Here is a 17,025-nt window from a genome sequence, read left to right as displayed (position 1 = left end):
ACACCCATACCAAACACCTGAAAAACCCGATTTTTGGGAGCATCCACATGTAGACAATGAAATAATTGACTTTTTTTTTATACATTTTTATATTTTTCATGGAAGAGATATTAAAAGTTTTCTAAAATTGATATATTAGCAAATGCTTGAATCTCACAACAATGCTAAATTCACTCCCATTCAAACCGGGAAACTCCAACTCAAATGCACCTTCCTCATAATTCGACCTCAATTCCATTTCTATGCTCTCTCCCGTATCTCCCTCAACATATGATCTGTTCAAATCCTAAAATATAGGGTCTAAAAATGTAATTTTTAAAAATATGAAAGTAATAATAATAATAATAATAATAAAAAATGAATGTGTCAAAATCTGGCCAAATTTGCATAATTTTAGTAAAAAAAAAAAAAAACACATTCAAACTCAAGTTCCAAACAACCTAAATAACTTTGTTAGAACAGTTTCTCCTAAAATTTTGCCGGCAAATTTGGTTGTCAAATCTAGTTTACTTCAAGTAGACTGCCAAGGAGTCAAGGATCCTGATCTGTATCGTACACAGCCAAAATAATACAACTCCCATTCAACTCAAAATGCATCTTCCCCATAATCCGACCCCAATTCCATTTCCAAGTCCTCATTTTCATCATCAAATCCTTACCAACCTAACATTCATCGTATCTCCTTTGTCTCCATCTCTCAAATCTCACAAACCCCATTTCCCATCTCAACCACCATCACCATGGCTATCCAAACCATCCAAGAACAAGAAGAACAACAAGAACCAAATCGAGGTCGAAGCTACTGGCGATGGAGCAAGCAAGACTTCTTCCCAGAGCCCTCCTTCTCAAACCTTACATCCTACAAAGCCTCGCTCTCCAAAACCTGCCCACGTCTCAAGGACCGTCTCCTCGACCGCTCGAGCGACGCATTCGAGCTCGTCGAGCTTCGAAAAGCCAGCGAAAATAGCATGCGCAAGTGCCTCACATGGTGGGACCTTCTCTGGCTCAGTTTCGGATCCGTAGTCGGTTCAGGGATATTCACCATCACAGGCCTCGAAGCCCACGACGTCGGACCCTCCATCGTCGTCGCTTACGCCGTCGCCGGCCTCTCGGCGTTGCTATCTAGCTTCTGCTACACTGAATTCGCAGTTGAAATCCCCGTCGCCGGCGGCTCCTTCTCGTACCTCCGTGTCGAATTGGGTGACTTCATTGCATTCATCGCAGCCTCCAATATCCTCCTCGAGGCGGTGGTGGGCTCTGCCGGGCTTGGCCGGTCTTGGTCGTCGTATTTGGCGAGTTTGATCACGGATAACGCGGATTTCTTGCGGTTCAAGGTAAGTTTTTTAGCTGAGGGTTTTAATCTTTTAGACCCAGTTGCTGTTTTGGTGCTTTTAGTTGCTAATGGGATAGCTATGAGTGGGACTAAGATGACATCTGTGTTGAATTGGATTAGTTCTATAATTAGTTCTTTTATTATTGTGTTTATCATAGTGGTTGGGTTTATTCGTGGCAAGACTTCAAATTTGGACCCATTTTTCCCAGAGGGAGCAAAGGGTGTTTTTGAGGCTGCTGCAGTTGTGTACTGGTCTTATACTGGTTTTGATATGGTGGCCACTATGGCCGAAGAGACTAAGAAGCCGTCGAGGGATATACCTGTGGGGTTGGTTGGTTCAATGGCTATCATCACTGTGGTTTATTGCTTGATGGCTTTGGTATTGACCATGATGCAGAAATACACTGACATTGATGTGAACGCACCCTATTCGGTTGCTTTTAGTAAGATTGGGATGAATTGGGCTAAGTATTTGGTGGGTATATGTGCATTGAAGGGGATGACTACTAGCTTGTTGGTTGGATCTCTTGGGCAAGCTCGATACACGACTCAAATTTCCAGGGCGCATATGATTCCGCCTTGGTTCGCTCTGGTGCATCCGAAGACTGGAACTCCTATTAATGCTACTCTATTGGTTACGATAACTAGTGCAATTGTAGCGTTTTTCTCAAGTTTGGATGTGTTGTCGAGTGTTTTCTCATTCAGTACGCTCTTCATTTTTATGCTCATTGCTGTTGCATTGCTTGTGAGGAGATATTATGTTAAGGATGTGACACCAAAGAATGATTTATTTAAATTTCTTGGGTGCTTATTTGTTGTTGTTGCTTCATGTGTTGGAGGAACGATAGTTTGGAATTTGAATAGTGGAGGGTGGATTGGGTATGTAGTGGCTGCATTAGTTTGGTTTTTGGGGACTCTGGCTATGGCTTTGCTTTCGAAGCACCGAGTTCCAAAGGTTTGGGGGGTTCCACTTGTTCCATGGTTGCCTTCATTATCCATTGGGATGAACATTTTTCTCATTGGGTCACTTGGTACTGTAGCATTCTACAGGTTCTTCATTTGCAGTGCAGTAATGTTCATCTACTATTTGTTAGTTGGTGTCCATGCTACCTATGATGTGGCTCATCAGAGTGAACAGGATTCAAATGATCAGGAGGGAAAGTGAATTGTCAATGGAGGGGTGTGACTGTGATAGTAGGGATCATGTAGAGCAATTTGTTGGTATTTGCCTTATTCCTGATGTAGTCATTGAAAATGCTCAGATATTTGCTTGAAAATATTCTGTGAATGTTACAAAAGGAAAATGTTCTGAATTTATGGTGATGAAAGGAATATTTCCTTGAAATGAAATCAATTATTTTTAATTTTTAATTTGTATTCCGATAGGAAAGGACCATGGCCTAGTGCAATGGTTAAAAGTTCATGTATTGCATATTCGCATTGTCCCTCTCACAGTTTGTGAGTTTCACAAGGCTTTGAAGCTTATGCTCCATGACAGGACGGATGCATATATTTGATGCATGATATAATTTATTGTTAGAAGTAGGGATTTCTTGCAAAAAATGCTGTAAAGGTTGAACTGTATCCAAACCACCTTTCCTAATACCCCCAGTTGAACGGACCCATCCTTAAAGCTTATTTAAGAAGTAGTGACTGCTAACTTTATGGTTTTGAGTAAAAGTATGTGATTGATTTTTAAGGTTAAATCTTTATACTCTTTCTGCAACAATACTCGGGCATTAATTGCATGCCACTAGTAGTTTTTTGTGTGTGGAGAATCTCATGCCATTAGTTGTGGAAGATGATAATCTCTCATTACCAAGTTTATCATTATTTCATATCATTGATTGAACGTTAATATATATAGAGAGCTGCCCTTTTGCAAAGACCAGTTGTGGTTGTGGAGCCATATTGACTATTATGTAAATGTGGTCCCTGAAGTTCTGATGCAGCTTTGGGCATAATTTGTAGAGATGATTTTCGAGATACAGATATGGTTTTTATGCAATTCATCCTTACTAGCGCAGCTTCAAATATAGAAGCAGAAGCAACGCAGGCATTATTAAATTGATCATGACATGAATGATTAAGATTTACTTAGCATTATTAATTGGATGTCCTTTACTCTCTAAATACCAGCTATACTACGTACCTAATTAATTCTTGATCCTTTTTCGAGAAAATTCTGTACAGGCTCTTTAGTTTGGGCCATTCCTTCTTGTTTTGTGTTATTAGAGATGGCAAACAAGAACTTTGGTATCTCTTTCCTTGAAATGTCATGCATAACATAACATTCAAGTTAAGATAATTGTATTAAGATATTTTATTCTCAATTCATTGCAATAAGATGTAAGTGGTTTCAACAGGATCTAACCTCAAAGGCATTAGGATAAATTCTGAAGATGCTTTGGGGATCTATAAAGAATTAATGCTTTTCCTCATGATCACAAAGGCAGTAGGATAATTCTGATGTCAGCTACTTCCTGCAAGGAACTTTCATTTGTTCATATTCATGAAATGCATCCTTTATCTGAAATTCAATGCTATTGAACTCTTTTGCCGAGAGGCATTCAATTTGCCTTGTTTTTGTGGGACGTTTTCCCTGTTGAGTTGGAGATATTGTCTATTAACACTTATTAAAGATATAACCTGCTATGTGTTTATTGTAAAACACAGTACTTAATAGTAAGGATATAGTTATTACTGACTTTCTGCCTTGGACGTCGTAGGTCAAACCAAGTAAATTTCCTGTTTTATTTCATTCTTTCTCTTGCTTCCACTTTGTCTCTCTATATTATCTTGTTTTCTTCATTCTATTTTCACATGGTACCATAGCTATGTTTTATCTTGTCTAACATTGTACCAAAGCCATTAGAGCCAAAGTTATTGTGAAGATCTACTTTGAATTATAACGTACCTTAATGTGGTTGCACATTGTTTTAACCTTTTTTTTTCTTTTTTTTTTGAGAAAGAAAACTTTGAATATTATTAAGAAATAGGTAAATCAGTGTAATACGCTGCAAGGGTTTAGAATGGAACTTCCTCCATCCAAACCAAAAAACTAATGACGTGACATGCATATCTAGCTTGGTTGTGGGCTACAGAATTGCCATTTCTACCAACGTGTAAGAATCTGATACAAGTAAATAAATTGGCAGCTGATTGAGCATCTTTGATTAGTAGACCAAAGGAAGGAAGAGAGGGGGAATCATTTTGTAGAGCTTTCATCACTGATTCCGAATCTCCTTCAAGGATTGCTTTTGTGAAGCCTAACTTAAGGGAGAATTCAAGTGCTTTCGTTGCTGCCAATGTTTCCAGTTCCACCACAGTTTGAGGATGTGGAATATTTTGGGGGTAAGGAGGCCATAACCATTCCATGACAGCTCCGAATGATCACTCCAATACCCACTTTATCTTCTTCCTTAAAGACTGCGCCGTCGAAGTTTACCTTGTAATAATCCTCATCAAGTGGAGACCATTTTGACAGTTGCCAAGATGGAGTTGGTTGCTTCCTTGGCTGGGCAGCCCGAAATTCTAGTAGAGAATCAATTGCATGCTGCTAGACTTGATCAATTGGGAAGCCTAGAGGTGTTGATCGGATAGCATTACGTCTGAACTAAATCGTCCATGCCGTCATAGCGAAGAGTTCCGCATTGCACTCTGAATCAAAGACATGAGATAGGAGTTGCTGGAAGTTCTCGAAACTTGCCTGTCCTCTAAAATTCCACTGCGAGTCACCACCCCAAACTAGTGTAAGACTCACGCATGACCACAAAGCATGGAGCACATCTTCCTGTTGGTTGTGGCATTAGGAACACGAGGAATCTTCCACCACACATCTGCGGACCAGGTTTGATTTTGTGGGGAATGCATTTCGATAGGATCTCCATATAAAGTTACGCACGTTATAAGGCACAGACAACTTCCAAATCTTTTTCCCCGCTAGTGTTGATTGCTCCACGGGTTGCTGACTGGGGATAGTTGAAGTAAGAGTTTCCTGTTTTAGAAAAAAAATACCCAGATTTGGCCGAGTAGTTACCAGATTGAACATAGGGCCAAAACAAGACATCCTCCTTTGGTCTTTTGCTGAGTTGAATTTGTTGGATTAACTCACATTCACCTTGGTTGAAGACAGAGGACAGTAGTGATGAATTCTATTGGTGAGTGAGTGGGTTAAGGAATGAACTTACAGTGGCATCTTGCAGATCAGTAGTTAGAGGACCATGAATCCTTGGGTTGCTTAGAAAAGGCAGCCAATTATCTCCCCAAACCTTTATTGAATCCCCATTTCCTACCCTCCATTTGGCCCCTCGTCGAGTTACCTCTCTTCCATGTAGTTGTTAGGATGTGTGCCTTAAATCCTATTGTATGATGATATGTATGACATTATGTATGACTTAATGTTATGATTAATAAAGTTGTTTTATTATTATCTAAAATAATGGTAACATTAATATTGGGATATTATCATATAGTCCATGAGATGCATAGTATGTAATTTATGTGATTTAGTCACAGAAGATATAAATCACAAGTTCTTTGTATACTCAGAATTTTAGTTCGTAGTCGGTGATGAAATTGGGCATTTCATTTGCGAAGACTATAACATATCAACTAAGATGATTTGTCTTGATAATGGAAATTGAGATTTCTAGTTGGTATGTTGATATGTTTTAAGAGTTAAAACATATTAAACTGGACCACTGTAAGATTTATTATTCTCCTAATGACTGTCAAATAAATAATAAACTCACGACTTCTATTTACATGAACTTTTAATCCTGAGAGAATAATGGATTTGATCATGAAGTGTAGGTTGCTTTGATATATCAAGAGTGAGGTCTAAAGTCACGATCAAAACCTCAGTATGTTGGGCAACCACATTTAATGTTGATGGAACATATATTCTCAATGGAATTCATAGTCTTTTAATGGAGATACAAAATATTTCCTTGAGATAAGTTTAGTGGGTTTGCTTATTCAGAGTGTTATGTAGGGGTGTGCGTGGTTCGGTAATAGCGGTTTTTTTCCAAATTTATTACCGGATCGATAGAGATCGGTTTTTTCATAATTGGTACTGATGCATACCGCCTAAGGTCGGTTTTCCGACCAATAGCGGTGCGGTTTAGTAGGTTTGGTCGGTTTGAAATATTAAAAAAAAAAACATTTTTTTAATAATAAAAAAATTGGGCTTTCAAGCCCAATATCAATATATCAACCTGTTCAAGAAAAACATATTCCAAAACCTGTGCAAAAAATTTGTTCACATAATGATCCAAATTTTTTCATTTAATTCACCATGCAAAAATATTTTGAAATTGCCTCAATAAGAGTTCAACTCCCAAAATACTATCATGTAGCATATAATATCATTAGTGTCACTTTGTGTGTCAGTGTCAATAACAATAAGCGTTAATGTATCCACTTAATAACGTATTACAGAACCATTTATCACTGTCCACAAATGCCAAAAGAAAGATATACAAATTAAATTAGCATTTAGGTAAAAGAATGCTAATTGCTTATATCCCCAATAATAATCCCACCCATGAATACCTAAATAACTACCATTAGTGAAAAGTCCACTACCAATAACATGTACAGATATAATTAGCATATAGGCAAAAGAATGCTAATTCTTGTAAGTACTTTGTCCAGTAAGTCTGTGTACTATGCATCATTCTAGAACTCCTACAAAATACTAAACAAATCAAAATAAACATGTGTTAATAACAATAAAACGTTTATGAACAATATAATATTTATAATTAACACAAACAAATTTATACTTATATAATACTAACTACTAACTAACTCCAAGCAAAGAGTAGCACATCACTCATCATCATCCAACACAACGGTACTTGGATCCTCCTCCATAGGCATTGGGCAAACTGATGCAATTTCTACAGTCCCATTCAAAATAAAATGATTCGTAAGCATTGAGCAAATAAATAAACAATTGATATATACAACAAACAAAATGAACATATATTTACCAATGTCAATCTCAAAACCATCCATATCCTCCACATTATCCATGCACTCCCGAAGCTTTATTGGTCTTTTTTTCTTTGCATCCTTCAACCAATTTTGGGTACAAATAAGGGCTTTAACTGTATTAGGATATAGTGAACTACGGAACGAATCCAAAACACACCCCCCTGTAATAAAAGCAGACTCTGATGCAACTGTAGAGACAGGAATAGCCAACACATCACGGGCAATTTGGGAAAGGACTCGATATCTAGAAGAATTCATTTTCTACCACATCAAGATGTCAAAATCTTCCACATCAGGGTCCTTAGAAGATTCCAACAAATACCTATCTAACTCAGATTTGCTTTCCACACTGTCCTCGTCCGCCAAGTGTTGCTTAAACCTATTATTATAACTTTTAATGCGATCAGACAATGAAGCATTACCAACACTTGGCATGGAGTCCCTAGACAATGAAGCACCACTACCACTAGAACTCGAAGCTCCATTTTGACCCACTCTCTCCACATACAACCTCTTCAATGCATCCCGAACCTTAAACTCATCTCATCCCCCTTGTCCTTTCCATACCACTCCCTAAACCAAAACTTTACATACTTCAATCTATACCTTGGGTCAAGAACAACAGCAACAAAAAGCATCAAATTGATATTATCCATACTTCCCCAATACTTATCATACTTTTTCTTCATTTCTACCGCCATACTCTTCAAGAGTAGATCCCCATCAACACTACACAACTGTTGCAATTGATCTTCAATGCTAATTAGCTCATGGAAGTATGTATTAGAAGTGACAAACAAAGACCCAGAAAATCTAAGTGTCGCCTCATAAAATATGCAAAGAAATTTCACAAAGGTCTTGACATTTTCCCAATTAAGATAGTTAGGAGGACCAATGAGCTTTTTCCCATTCCCATCCAATTCACAAAAATAAAGTTTGTAATGCCCATCCTCCTCTTCCAACCTATCAAATGCTCTCACAAATTTCAAAGCACAATCTAACATGAGATAAGTGGAATTCCACCTTGTTGGCACATCAAGGGACAACAAACATTTGGCTTTGATTTTCTCATTTTCAACACATTCTTGAAACTTCTCAAACCTTGTGGGAGAAGCTCTCACATATCGCACCGCATTCCTAACTTTGACAATTGATTCATGAATGGACTTCAATCCACTTTGCACTATCAAATTCAAGATATGCGCACAACAACGCATATGCATGAACTCACCACCCAATATGCTACTATCTCTTTCTTTTGTTTTCTTCTTCACATAATCAATTGCCACATCATTAGAACTAGCATTGTCTGCGGTGATTGTAAACAATCGGTCTATACCCCACTTCAACAAACATGACTCAACCGCTCTACCTATGGTGTCCCCTTTGTGATTAGCTATAGGGCAAAAGTTTAAGATTTTCTTTTGGTAATTCCAATCCCCATCAATGAAGTGTGCGGTAACTACCATGTAGTTCAAGTTTTGTATGGATGTCCAAGTATCCGTTGTCACACAAACCCGTTGCCCAACAAAAGCTCCTCTCAAAATATCCACCTCACTAGAAAAAATCTTCATACAAGCCCTTGCAATGGTAGTGCGATGGGGAATAGGAAACCTAGGCTCAACTATTTCCATAAATTCTTGAAAGCCTTGTCGCTCCACAAATTTAAAAGGCAATTCATCAATGATGATCATCCTTGCCAATGCCAACCTTATCTTCTCTTCACTATAGTTTGCAACCACTAACATATTTGAACCACTTTCCCCTTCTCTCTTCGCTTGGAAAGACAAAGTTTTTTGCTTATCATCACGGGGAAAAGGCCACTTCTTACACGCCTTTATGTGTTGCAACATGCCTGAAGTACCATTTTTCTTACGATGACATTTATATTGATTTTTACAATACTTGCATTGAGACTTAGGACTATTGGGATCAAAATCAGCCAACTTAATGAAGTGCTACCATACTATAGACGGGTCTTTACCACCTTGTTTAGGTGATAGTGGGGGAAGTGATGCACCAAGTCCAATTGGTGCTGCAGGTTCAGGTGGGTTAGGGTTAGCACTACCAGGACTAGGAGGAGGTGGGTTATGGTCCCCAGGTGCACCAAAACCAGGTGGAGCATCGACATCCATCTAATAAAAAAATTTCCAACCAACAAAAAAACAAAGTTTCCACAACAATATTAGATTATAATTTTTCCAACAAATGCAGTATCAAATAACTCACTCTCAATCAATGAATGTCACAACCAGATTCAATAATAGCAATAACTAATCAATTTAGTTACAAAAATGCAACAATAAGAGACTAACAATCATTAATCATTACTCAACAATTCATGTCACTAATATTAACAACAATTCACAATTAAATAAATATAAAATAGAAGCTAATTTTATATATAATTATATATAAACTTAAAGCAGTTGTTACTATGTACTAAAAATTTAAAATCATAATGTTGAATATAGTGAGTGTTTAGTGATTACCTCTCGGTGAAGGATTGAAAGCGTGAACTCTTTCAATCTTGTCTCCCTCAAAAATTAAAATGCTGAAGAATGAAGAAAAAAAAAACGTTAGTGCTTACTACTTACTACTTAGTAGACTATGACAAATAAATGCTAAAAAATTGATAACAACTAAATTGACAAGTGACAAGCATTATAACTGACAAGCATTAACTATAAGCATTAAGCAGGTACAAATTAACTAAATTGACTAAATAAATAAATAACAAAAACTAACTAAATAAATTAACTAAAAACTAACGAAATAAATTAACTAATGAAATTAACGAATGAATGGTTGTTGATGATATGAATTAATGATAGCAGTGGACAAATTAAAGTTAAGAAAAGCTTTCACCAATCCTACCTCTAAGCATGAAAGTGAATGAAATATATAAAACTTATAAAGTTATAATAGAATATGAAAAAGCAAAACAGTCCACTGTCAAGTGTCAACCCAATAAATTAACTCAATGTGTTTTGTACTTATGTCATGTGTGTCCAATGTCCAAGTGTCCAGCCGACAGCCAAGGCCCAAGAGGCAAGAGGAATCATATAAAAGACAAACACTCTCCAATATCATATAAGACATAAGAGTCCCCACTGGCCACTCCCCACTTCTTACTTTTTAGTTCTTATCCAGAGTTCCAAAAGACAAACACTCTCTACTCTCTAGTATCTTCTCAGAGTCAGAATCTCAAAGCACAAACATGTTAATGGCAGATGGCTTTTGTCCAATCTTAGTACGTACAAGGCTACAACTACAAACATAATCTCTCTTACTCCATTTCCATTAAAACCAAAAAAGAGGGGCTGATGGCTTACCGCGGTGAGTTGCTGCTGCTGCTGTTGTGAGGCGTGACTCAGGCCGGCGAGACTGCTAGAGGCGACTGGCAAGGCGAGAGCGAGAGAGAGAGTTAAGGGTCCCAGGTGCGAAAGATTGAATTTATAGTAGGGTAAGTCTGCAAACCTACATAAAAGATAAAACGGTGCCGTTTGTGTCTGTGTGTTTTTTTTTTTTTTTTTTTTAAATTTTATAATAACCCAATACGATGACGTTTTAGTAAAAAAATTTAAAACAGATTCACACCTAAACGATGCCGTATCCCTGATCTGAAAAATATTTCTCTATTTCTATTTTTTTTCGGTTCGGTTCGGCTCTACTCGGTGCTTGCTTTGCATCTCCGATGTCCTCACCGCACCGGCATCGGAGCTTCGTTCGCATTCCGATCGTCGGCATCGGCTCCATCGGTCGGTGCCAATGGCGGTGCGGGAGGGTAGGTACCGGCCGGTGTTGTCGGCTTCGGTCATGGTTTGCACACTCCTAGTGTTATGCCTAACCACTTTAGTAAGGAGTTACTAAAGTATATATTTATGGAATTGAATTTCATAAATATATGATGAATAACTTAAAGAATTAAACTGGGTATTCAAGAAATTAAGATGTAGTAATCTTCAAAGTGGCAGTCTATATTCATGACTTTGTATTACTACAAATATTTTATGAAGGGGTTGCATGTAAATAAAGTCTTGGGATATAATTTATAAATAAGGCCTAGAGTGCAACTATATTTATATAGTGGTATTAAATATAGTTAATGGTAACTTTGGACTTGTCAAGAGTTGACAAAAAAGCTCAAAGCCCATTTGAGCTATTGTCTTATTGGTCCCTTTTGGTCCCACTCTAAGCCACACACTTAAGCCCAATTGGAAAGGCCTAAAAGGCTAGCCCAATTAGATAATTAGTTAGATACAAAGGGAGAAACATACAGAATTTAAGAAAGGAACAACATTACTGTGAAATGGTGTGTATGTGTGAGTGTAAGCCACTATTTCTAATTCTCCCTTGGAAGCTGATTGAGAGACCACACTTCTTGAGCGTTAGTGGAATTGGAGTGAAGATTAAAAGTGTTCCCAAGTGCTTCTGATTTTTTTTTTTTGAAATTCACCACACCAAGGTATGCTCTCTTGTACTTGAATTCTGAAATTTATATAGTGCATGTTATCAATTGCAAATGAAGTAAATCCATTAATTTTCCGTTGCGTATGGTTTGTATGCGATACAAATATGTATAGATGGGTTAGTTTTGGGCTTTTCCTACTCAAGGCAAAGCCATGAATAGAACCCTCACTTTCTGCCGTTGAAATTAGATTATGAAGGCCTTCCCGTGTACAATAAAAAAAGAAAGGGAGATAGGGGGTCTCCTTATTGAATTCCCCTTGTGGGTCGAAACAAATTTTTTGGCTCCCCATTTACCAACACCGAATAGGACACAGTTTTGACACAAGTCATTATGAGGGTTATCCATCTTTCATTAAAACCCAATTTTCTCATAGTGATCTCCAAAAAAGACCACTCCACCAAATCATACGGCTTACTCATATCCAATTTTAAAGCCATATAGCCATGCTTGCTAGATTTATGATTATTCATGTTATGAAGAGTTTCAAAAGCCACAAGAATATTATCAAAAATCAATCAATTTTTTCTGGTTAAAAATGATGTGGTCCGACTTTTGATGGTGATTGGGCCTAATATTACATGGGGTTTGTATAATTCATTTTTTGCTGGGAGTACGTACAAATATCGTTCCACCAAAAATCTAATTTATTTGTTCCAACAGCTATAACTTTGGACCTTTGAAACATGTTCAGAAAATTCTCTCTGACCTTTGGGCCTCTGAAACATGTTTTTTTTCTTGTTGCTAAATTGGACCTCTGAAACATGTCATGTGTAGTTTGTGGTGGAATGAAATTTGAACAAATTCCCCCTAGCTACAACTTTGGGATAGAAACTCTCCAGTAAGGAACGAAGAACTTTTCTCGCAATCTTTGGCTCCGATGTTGAAGTCGGAATTCATAGGGTCATTCAATTTGGCATAAAACTCATCAAATGTTTCATCCTCACTCGTCTTTAATGCCAAAAATAGACCTACAAAATGAAAAATTTTAAGGTATTTAAATATTTATTACAAGCAAATTTGGCACAAAATAATACCAACACTATACATGACTTAACATTTAACATGGTATCAGAGTCATTACTTTGATCTTTTGGTATTACAAGCCTTCCTCTTTCTCAATGTTACTCTTTACTGTAGCTATCATATTGTTGCAATCACGGTCATTGAAATGATTATGCTTCGATTTGCTTAATCGTGAAAGATTTGTCGCCATTAGAGTGCCCACACGCTGCTTAAAGCTCCGACATCTAGACCCCTGTGCCACATACTACCTCTGCATGTATCCTTATGCACCTACCACATGCTCTCTACCACGTGTTCATCCTGGTTGAGCCAAGTTAGTCATACTTGTTGACATCAACATCTAGGTAGCACCTTACTACCACGTCAATAGTGCCATGTTAGCATTGTCAGCACTAGCAATCGTTTGCCACTAGTTGTTGTTAACCTCTAGCGACTCGTATCTAACTTAATTGATCTAGCCCAAATCCGTCCTAACTGTTGACTTTGTTGGAGTTTGTTGGGTTAAAATAGATTGACCTTGGTTAATTAATTCAATTATCCAAGTTAATTAATTAAGTCAAATTACATGCAGATCATGGAGGCATCGACAAATCACCAAATAACTAATATGCAGTGGAAAATAAATAACTCAGTGATTTGTTGATGAATGGGGAAAACCTCTCACAAGGTAAAAACCTCAACGGATGAATTTAAAGTCACCATTCACAAGATTCCACTAATTAATAATCAAGTGATTACAAGTATAAGGAATCTTACCACTACCCTAGATTATCCCAAAATACCAACCTACAATTAAACCTTCGCTTCAATACCCAATTGAACTTGGTCTTGTAGTAGAATTCTTTGCGTCGCACAAATCTCCAATCTATGACTAACTTCTTTGCACGAATCCCAATATATGACTAACTCCAACAACTTGATTGATTGTTGTTGGCTATAAACATAGTAGTTTCACACAGAGTATATGAGTTCTAGGCCGAAATTCAAGTCATCATGGGCCGAAATTCAAATATGAGAATTTTAAATTTGTAGTTCTTAGCAGATCGAGTTTGTGTCGAGCTTCTCCATTAATCCTCGATAGCAAATTGTGTAAACTTTAATGAAACAACTTTTCTTTACTTGTTTCTTGGATCAAATTTCATATATTTAATGATACCACTTGATATGTTTGAACAACATACTTCTTGATACATTAAACCCAACTTAGATCTACCTAATTACAAGTAAAATGTGTTTACTTGAAGGATTAGCCAATTATGTAGAAAATATGACCCTAACAATCTCCCTCTTTGGCAATCTTTGACAAAACCACAAGCATGATTATGAGAGAAGTATAAGCAACAAACTACCTAATTATTACATAGAATACTACATAAGTCTAACTAACATAATGAACTCTTGAAAAAATTTGCAAGAAGAGAGATCATGGTATGAAAGACTTGCAACCTGTCTTAGCTAAAACACTTAACTAAGATCCATCAAGGCATCAAGTGTGAAATATAGACAAGCTATTTAAAATAAGAAACATGTGTATAAAGAAAGAAAAGAAACAACACAAGTGAGATAAAGGTGAAAAACATACATCATCATCATATATATCAAGATAAGAACAAGGTATTTAAAAGGTCACAAGACCAAGGTACATGTAATGAGAACTATACAACAAAAACCCCACTACATATCTCAAAACACTCTCCCCTTATCACTAGTCTAGCTCTCCTTCTAACAATAAGACTACTCTCTCATAACCAAAACTACTTCCCTTTTTTTGTCACGAGTGACAAAGGGTGAAGCACTGAGAGATGGTCATCTCATCATCATCATAGTTAGAGCCAGAAGCATCATCATCTCCACCATCAAAGGACCCCTCAGAAGAATCACAATCGGAAGAAGGGGCGAAGCCACTGAGGCGAGATTGTTGACAAGCAATACGACCAATCTTAGTGTTCATCTGATATATCTCATTAGAAAGATAGTCAAGACGACCACCAAAATCAGCTCGCGTGTGACGAAACTGATCCAAGATGGTAGTAAGAAATGCCTCTACTCCAGAAGAAGAAGATGGAGTAGACAAAGAAAGGGGTTGGAAGGCATAAGCAGCATCCTCTGCAGCTCAGAAAGTAGCCTCCCGATGAGGCCACTTGGCCTTTGCCATCAGCTGTGCAACGCTCCTCTACATACTAATAGCACCCATGATAGGAAAGAGAGGGCCAGAAGAAATAAGGACATGCAGGTGTGAGAGAATGCGTATGATAGTAGAAAAAAAAGATTAGTTTATCACGTATAGCAGTGTCTTGATAGATATCTATCATAGATACTATTATGTGAGACAGAAAGTCTATAGAAAGACCCTCCAAGAGGGAATAAAGAAAATGAGCATGTGGCAGTGATGTTATAGTAAGATCGTGGAGTGAGTACAAAGGTCATCACCATATTAAGGATACTTGGACCCTTAGCAAATTCATGGGTGGTGAAGTTAAGAGCATCACCCCATAACATAGGCCGCTCATAAAAGTGTGAGGCTAGCTTGTTTCAAGAGATGGAACAAAGATGAGGATGACTAGGATAGTTCGGGCGAACTACCCTAGGGACATGTAGTACATCGGTAATGAGGTTTGGTGTCGCTACGATATTTGTTCCTCAAAATACTGTAGTAAATTGAGGAATAAAGGTACTGATTGCGTATATTTTGGAGTATAACTCCTGTATAAACACGCGAGGACATCTAGAGGGTTTTTCACAAAGAGATTCCTAACCTCGAGAGCTAAACTCATCGAGTAGAGGTGTGTACGAAAAATCAAATAGAATAGCCTGGTGTTCCAAATGCATCGCCTAGTCACAAAAGTTATCCTTAAAATCCTTTTGGGATTCTAAATCATGGAACCTATCTCTAATGGGAAGAGAAGAAGCAGAAGATGAAGAACCGCGACGAGATATTGGGTTCCTCAAAGGAGTGGATTTCTTGGGAGCCATAGCAGGAAACTAAGGAAAGAGAAACAAGAAAACACAACAGGAAATGAGACTCAAGAACTAGAGAAAAGAGAAGAACTATGCATGACAATGCATGAGCATGTTATGTGCAAAACAAAATTGCATCATGGACAAAAGCCAAATCCAAACTACAACACTCACTTTTGATAATCAATTGCACAATCCTAGAATGCATGAACATATGAATAAAATGTTGAAAATTGCAATGCATGAGCATGTGGGATCATAGCAACAAATCTCAACCCAAAATTTTTGACAAAAACCTCAAAAACCTTGAATTTTCCAAAATTTTTGAAAAACCTAGGTTTAAATGCAAAAATGCATGAGAAAGGAAACAAGGAAGAGATTTAGAGCACATACCAATGAATTAAAGCTTGGAATAGGCCAAAATCTTGAATGGAAGAAGCAATTTTGTGAAAAAGAGAGGTTTGGATCGAGAGAAAATCAGTAGGTACACAATGTAATATATGAGTGTAGAAATTTCATCTATTTTGTAGGGATAACACCAATAATGTCCATTGTTTTACTGTGACTAAAATAATTATTATTTACATTGGTGGTATATATCTAAATGAAAATTATGGATGAATGGTGACCATTTGTATTTCAATTATTGTCAGATTTGTGGCATTCTATAAGTTTCATCAACATCTAACTTACGAATGATAACCCTAGGTAGAACACCTTTTGGATTTGACATGGGATTATCAACCATTTCCTATCTACTTTACGTATCAGAATTCGCAACAGCCAATATGAGGGGTAAATTGATGTGCATGTTGTTTTGGACATAACGGGTTTTGTAGTCACCGCCTAGTTTTTGCAATGGCCTAGGAATCATATATATAGTGTCCTCTTGAGGAAGGACCTTTTGATCTTACTACTAGAGATATGGGTTCAAAGTTAAGGTGCGGTCGTGGGAAGGTGTTAGGCACCCATAACTGCCCAACCCTAAGGTTAGCTTCCCATCATTGTGTCTAATGTCTTTACCCTATTAAAGGCAAACTCAGTACTTGTATCTAACTGACACACACACTAACATACATCTAACAATCAACATGGCATCAAACATTCCTAACCATACATCTATCATGGCATACCCTAGCATTCAAGGCCTTCATCACAATATTAACCCTAATCATACTTCTAATCATGCTTCATCACAAACCCTACCATTATATCATCATATCCATCCAAGGCA

At 37.3% G+C, this 17,025-nt stretch overlaps 1 protein-coding gene across 1 annotated transcript; it reads left to right on the top strand.

Moving 5' to 3' along the window:
• The first annotated feature begins 493 nt into the window (after positions 1-493).
• On the top strand, positions 494-2,701 carry LOC142618043 (cationic amino acid transporter 8, vacuolar). Its single transcript, XM_075791021.1, has one exon. It carries the CDS (start codon positions 741-743, stop codon positions 2,496-2,498), a length of 1,758 nt encoding a protein of 585 aa, XP_075647136.1. The 5' UTR covers positions 494-740; the 3' UTR covers positions 2,499-2,701.
• Positions 2,702-17,025: the final 14,324 nt, after the last annotated feature.

Source organism: Castanea sativa, chromosome 11 (genome assembly GCF_040712315.1).
Source record: "Castanea sativa cultivar Marrone di Chiusa Pesio chromosome 11, ASM4071231v1".
NCBI lineage: Eukaryota > Viridiplantae > Streptophyta > Magnoliopsida > Fagales > Fagaceae > Castanea > Castanea sativa.
This window is presented reverse-complemented; position numbering and strand designations above follow the sequence as displayed.

Excerpts from the sequence above, each read along its gene's own strand:
- LOC142618043 (XM_075791021.1), top strand. The coding sequence starts at position 741 with ATGGCTATCCAAACCATCCAAGAACAAGAAGAACAACAAGAACCAAAT.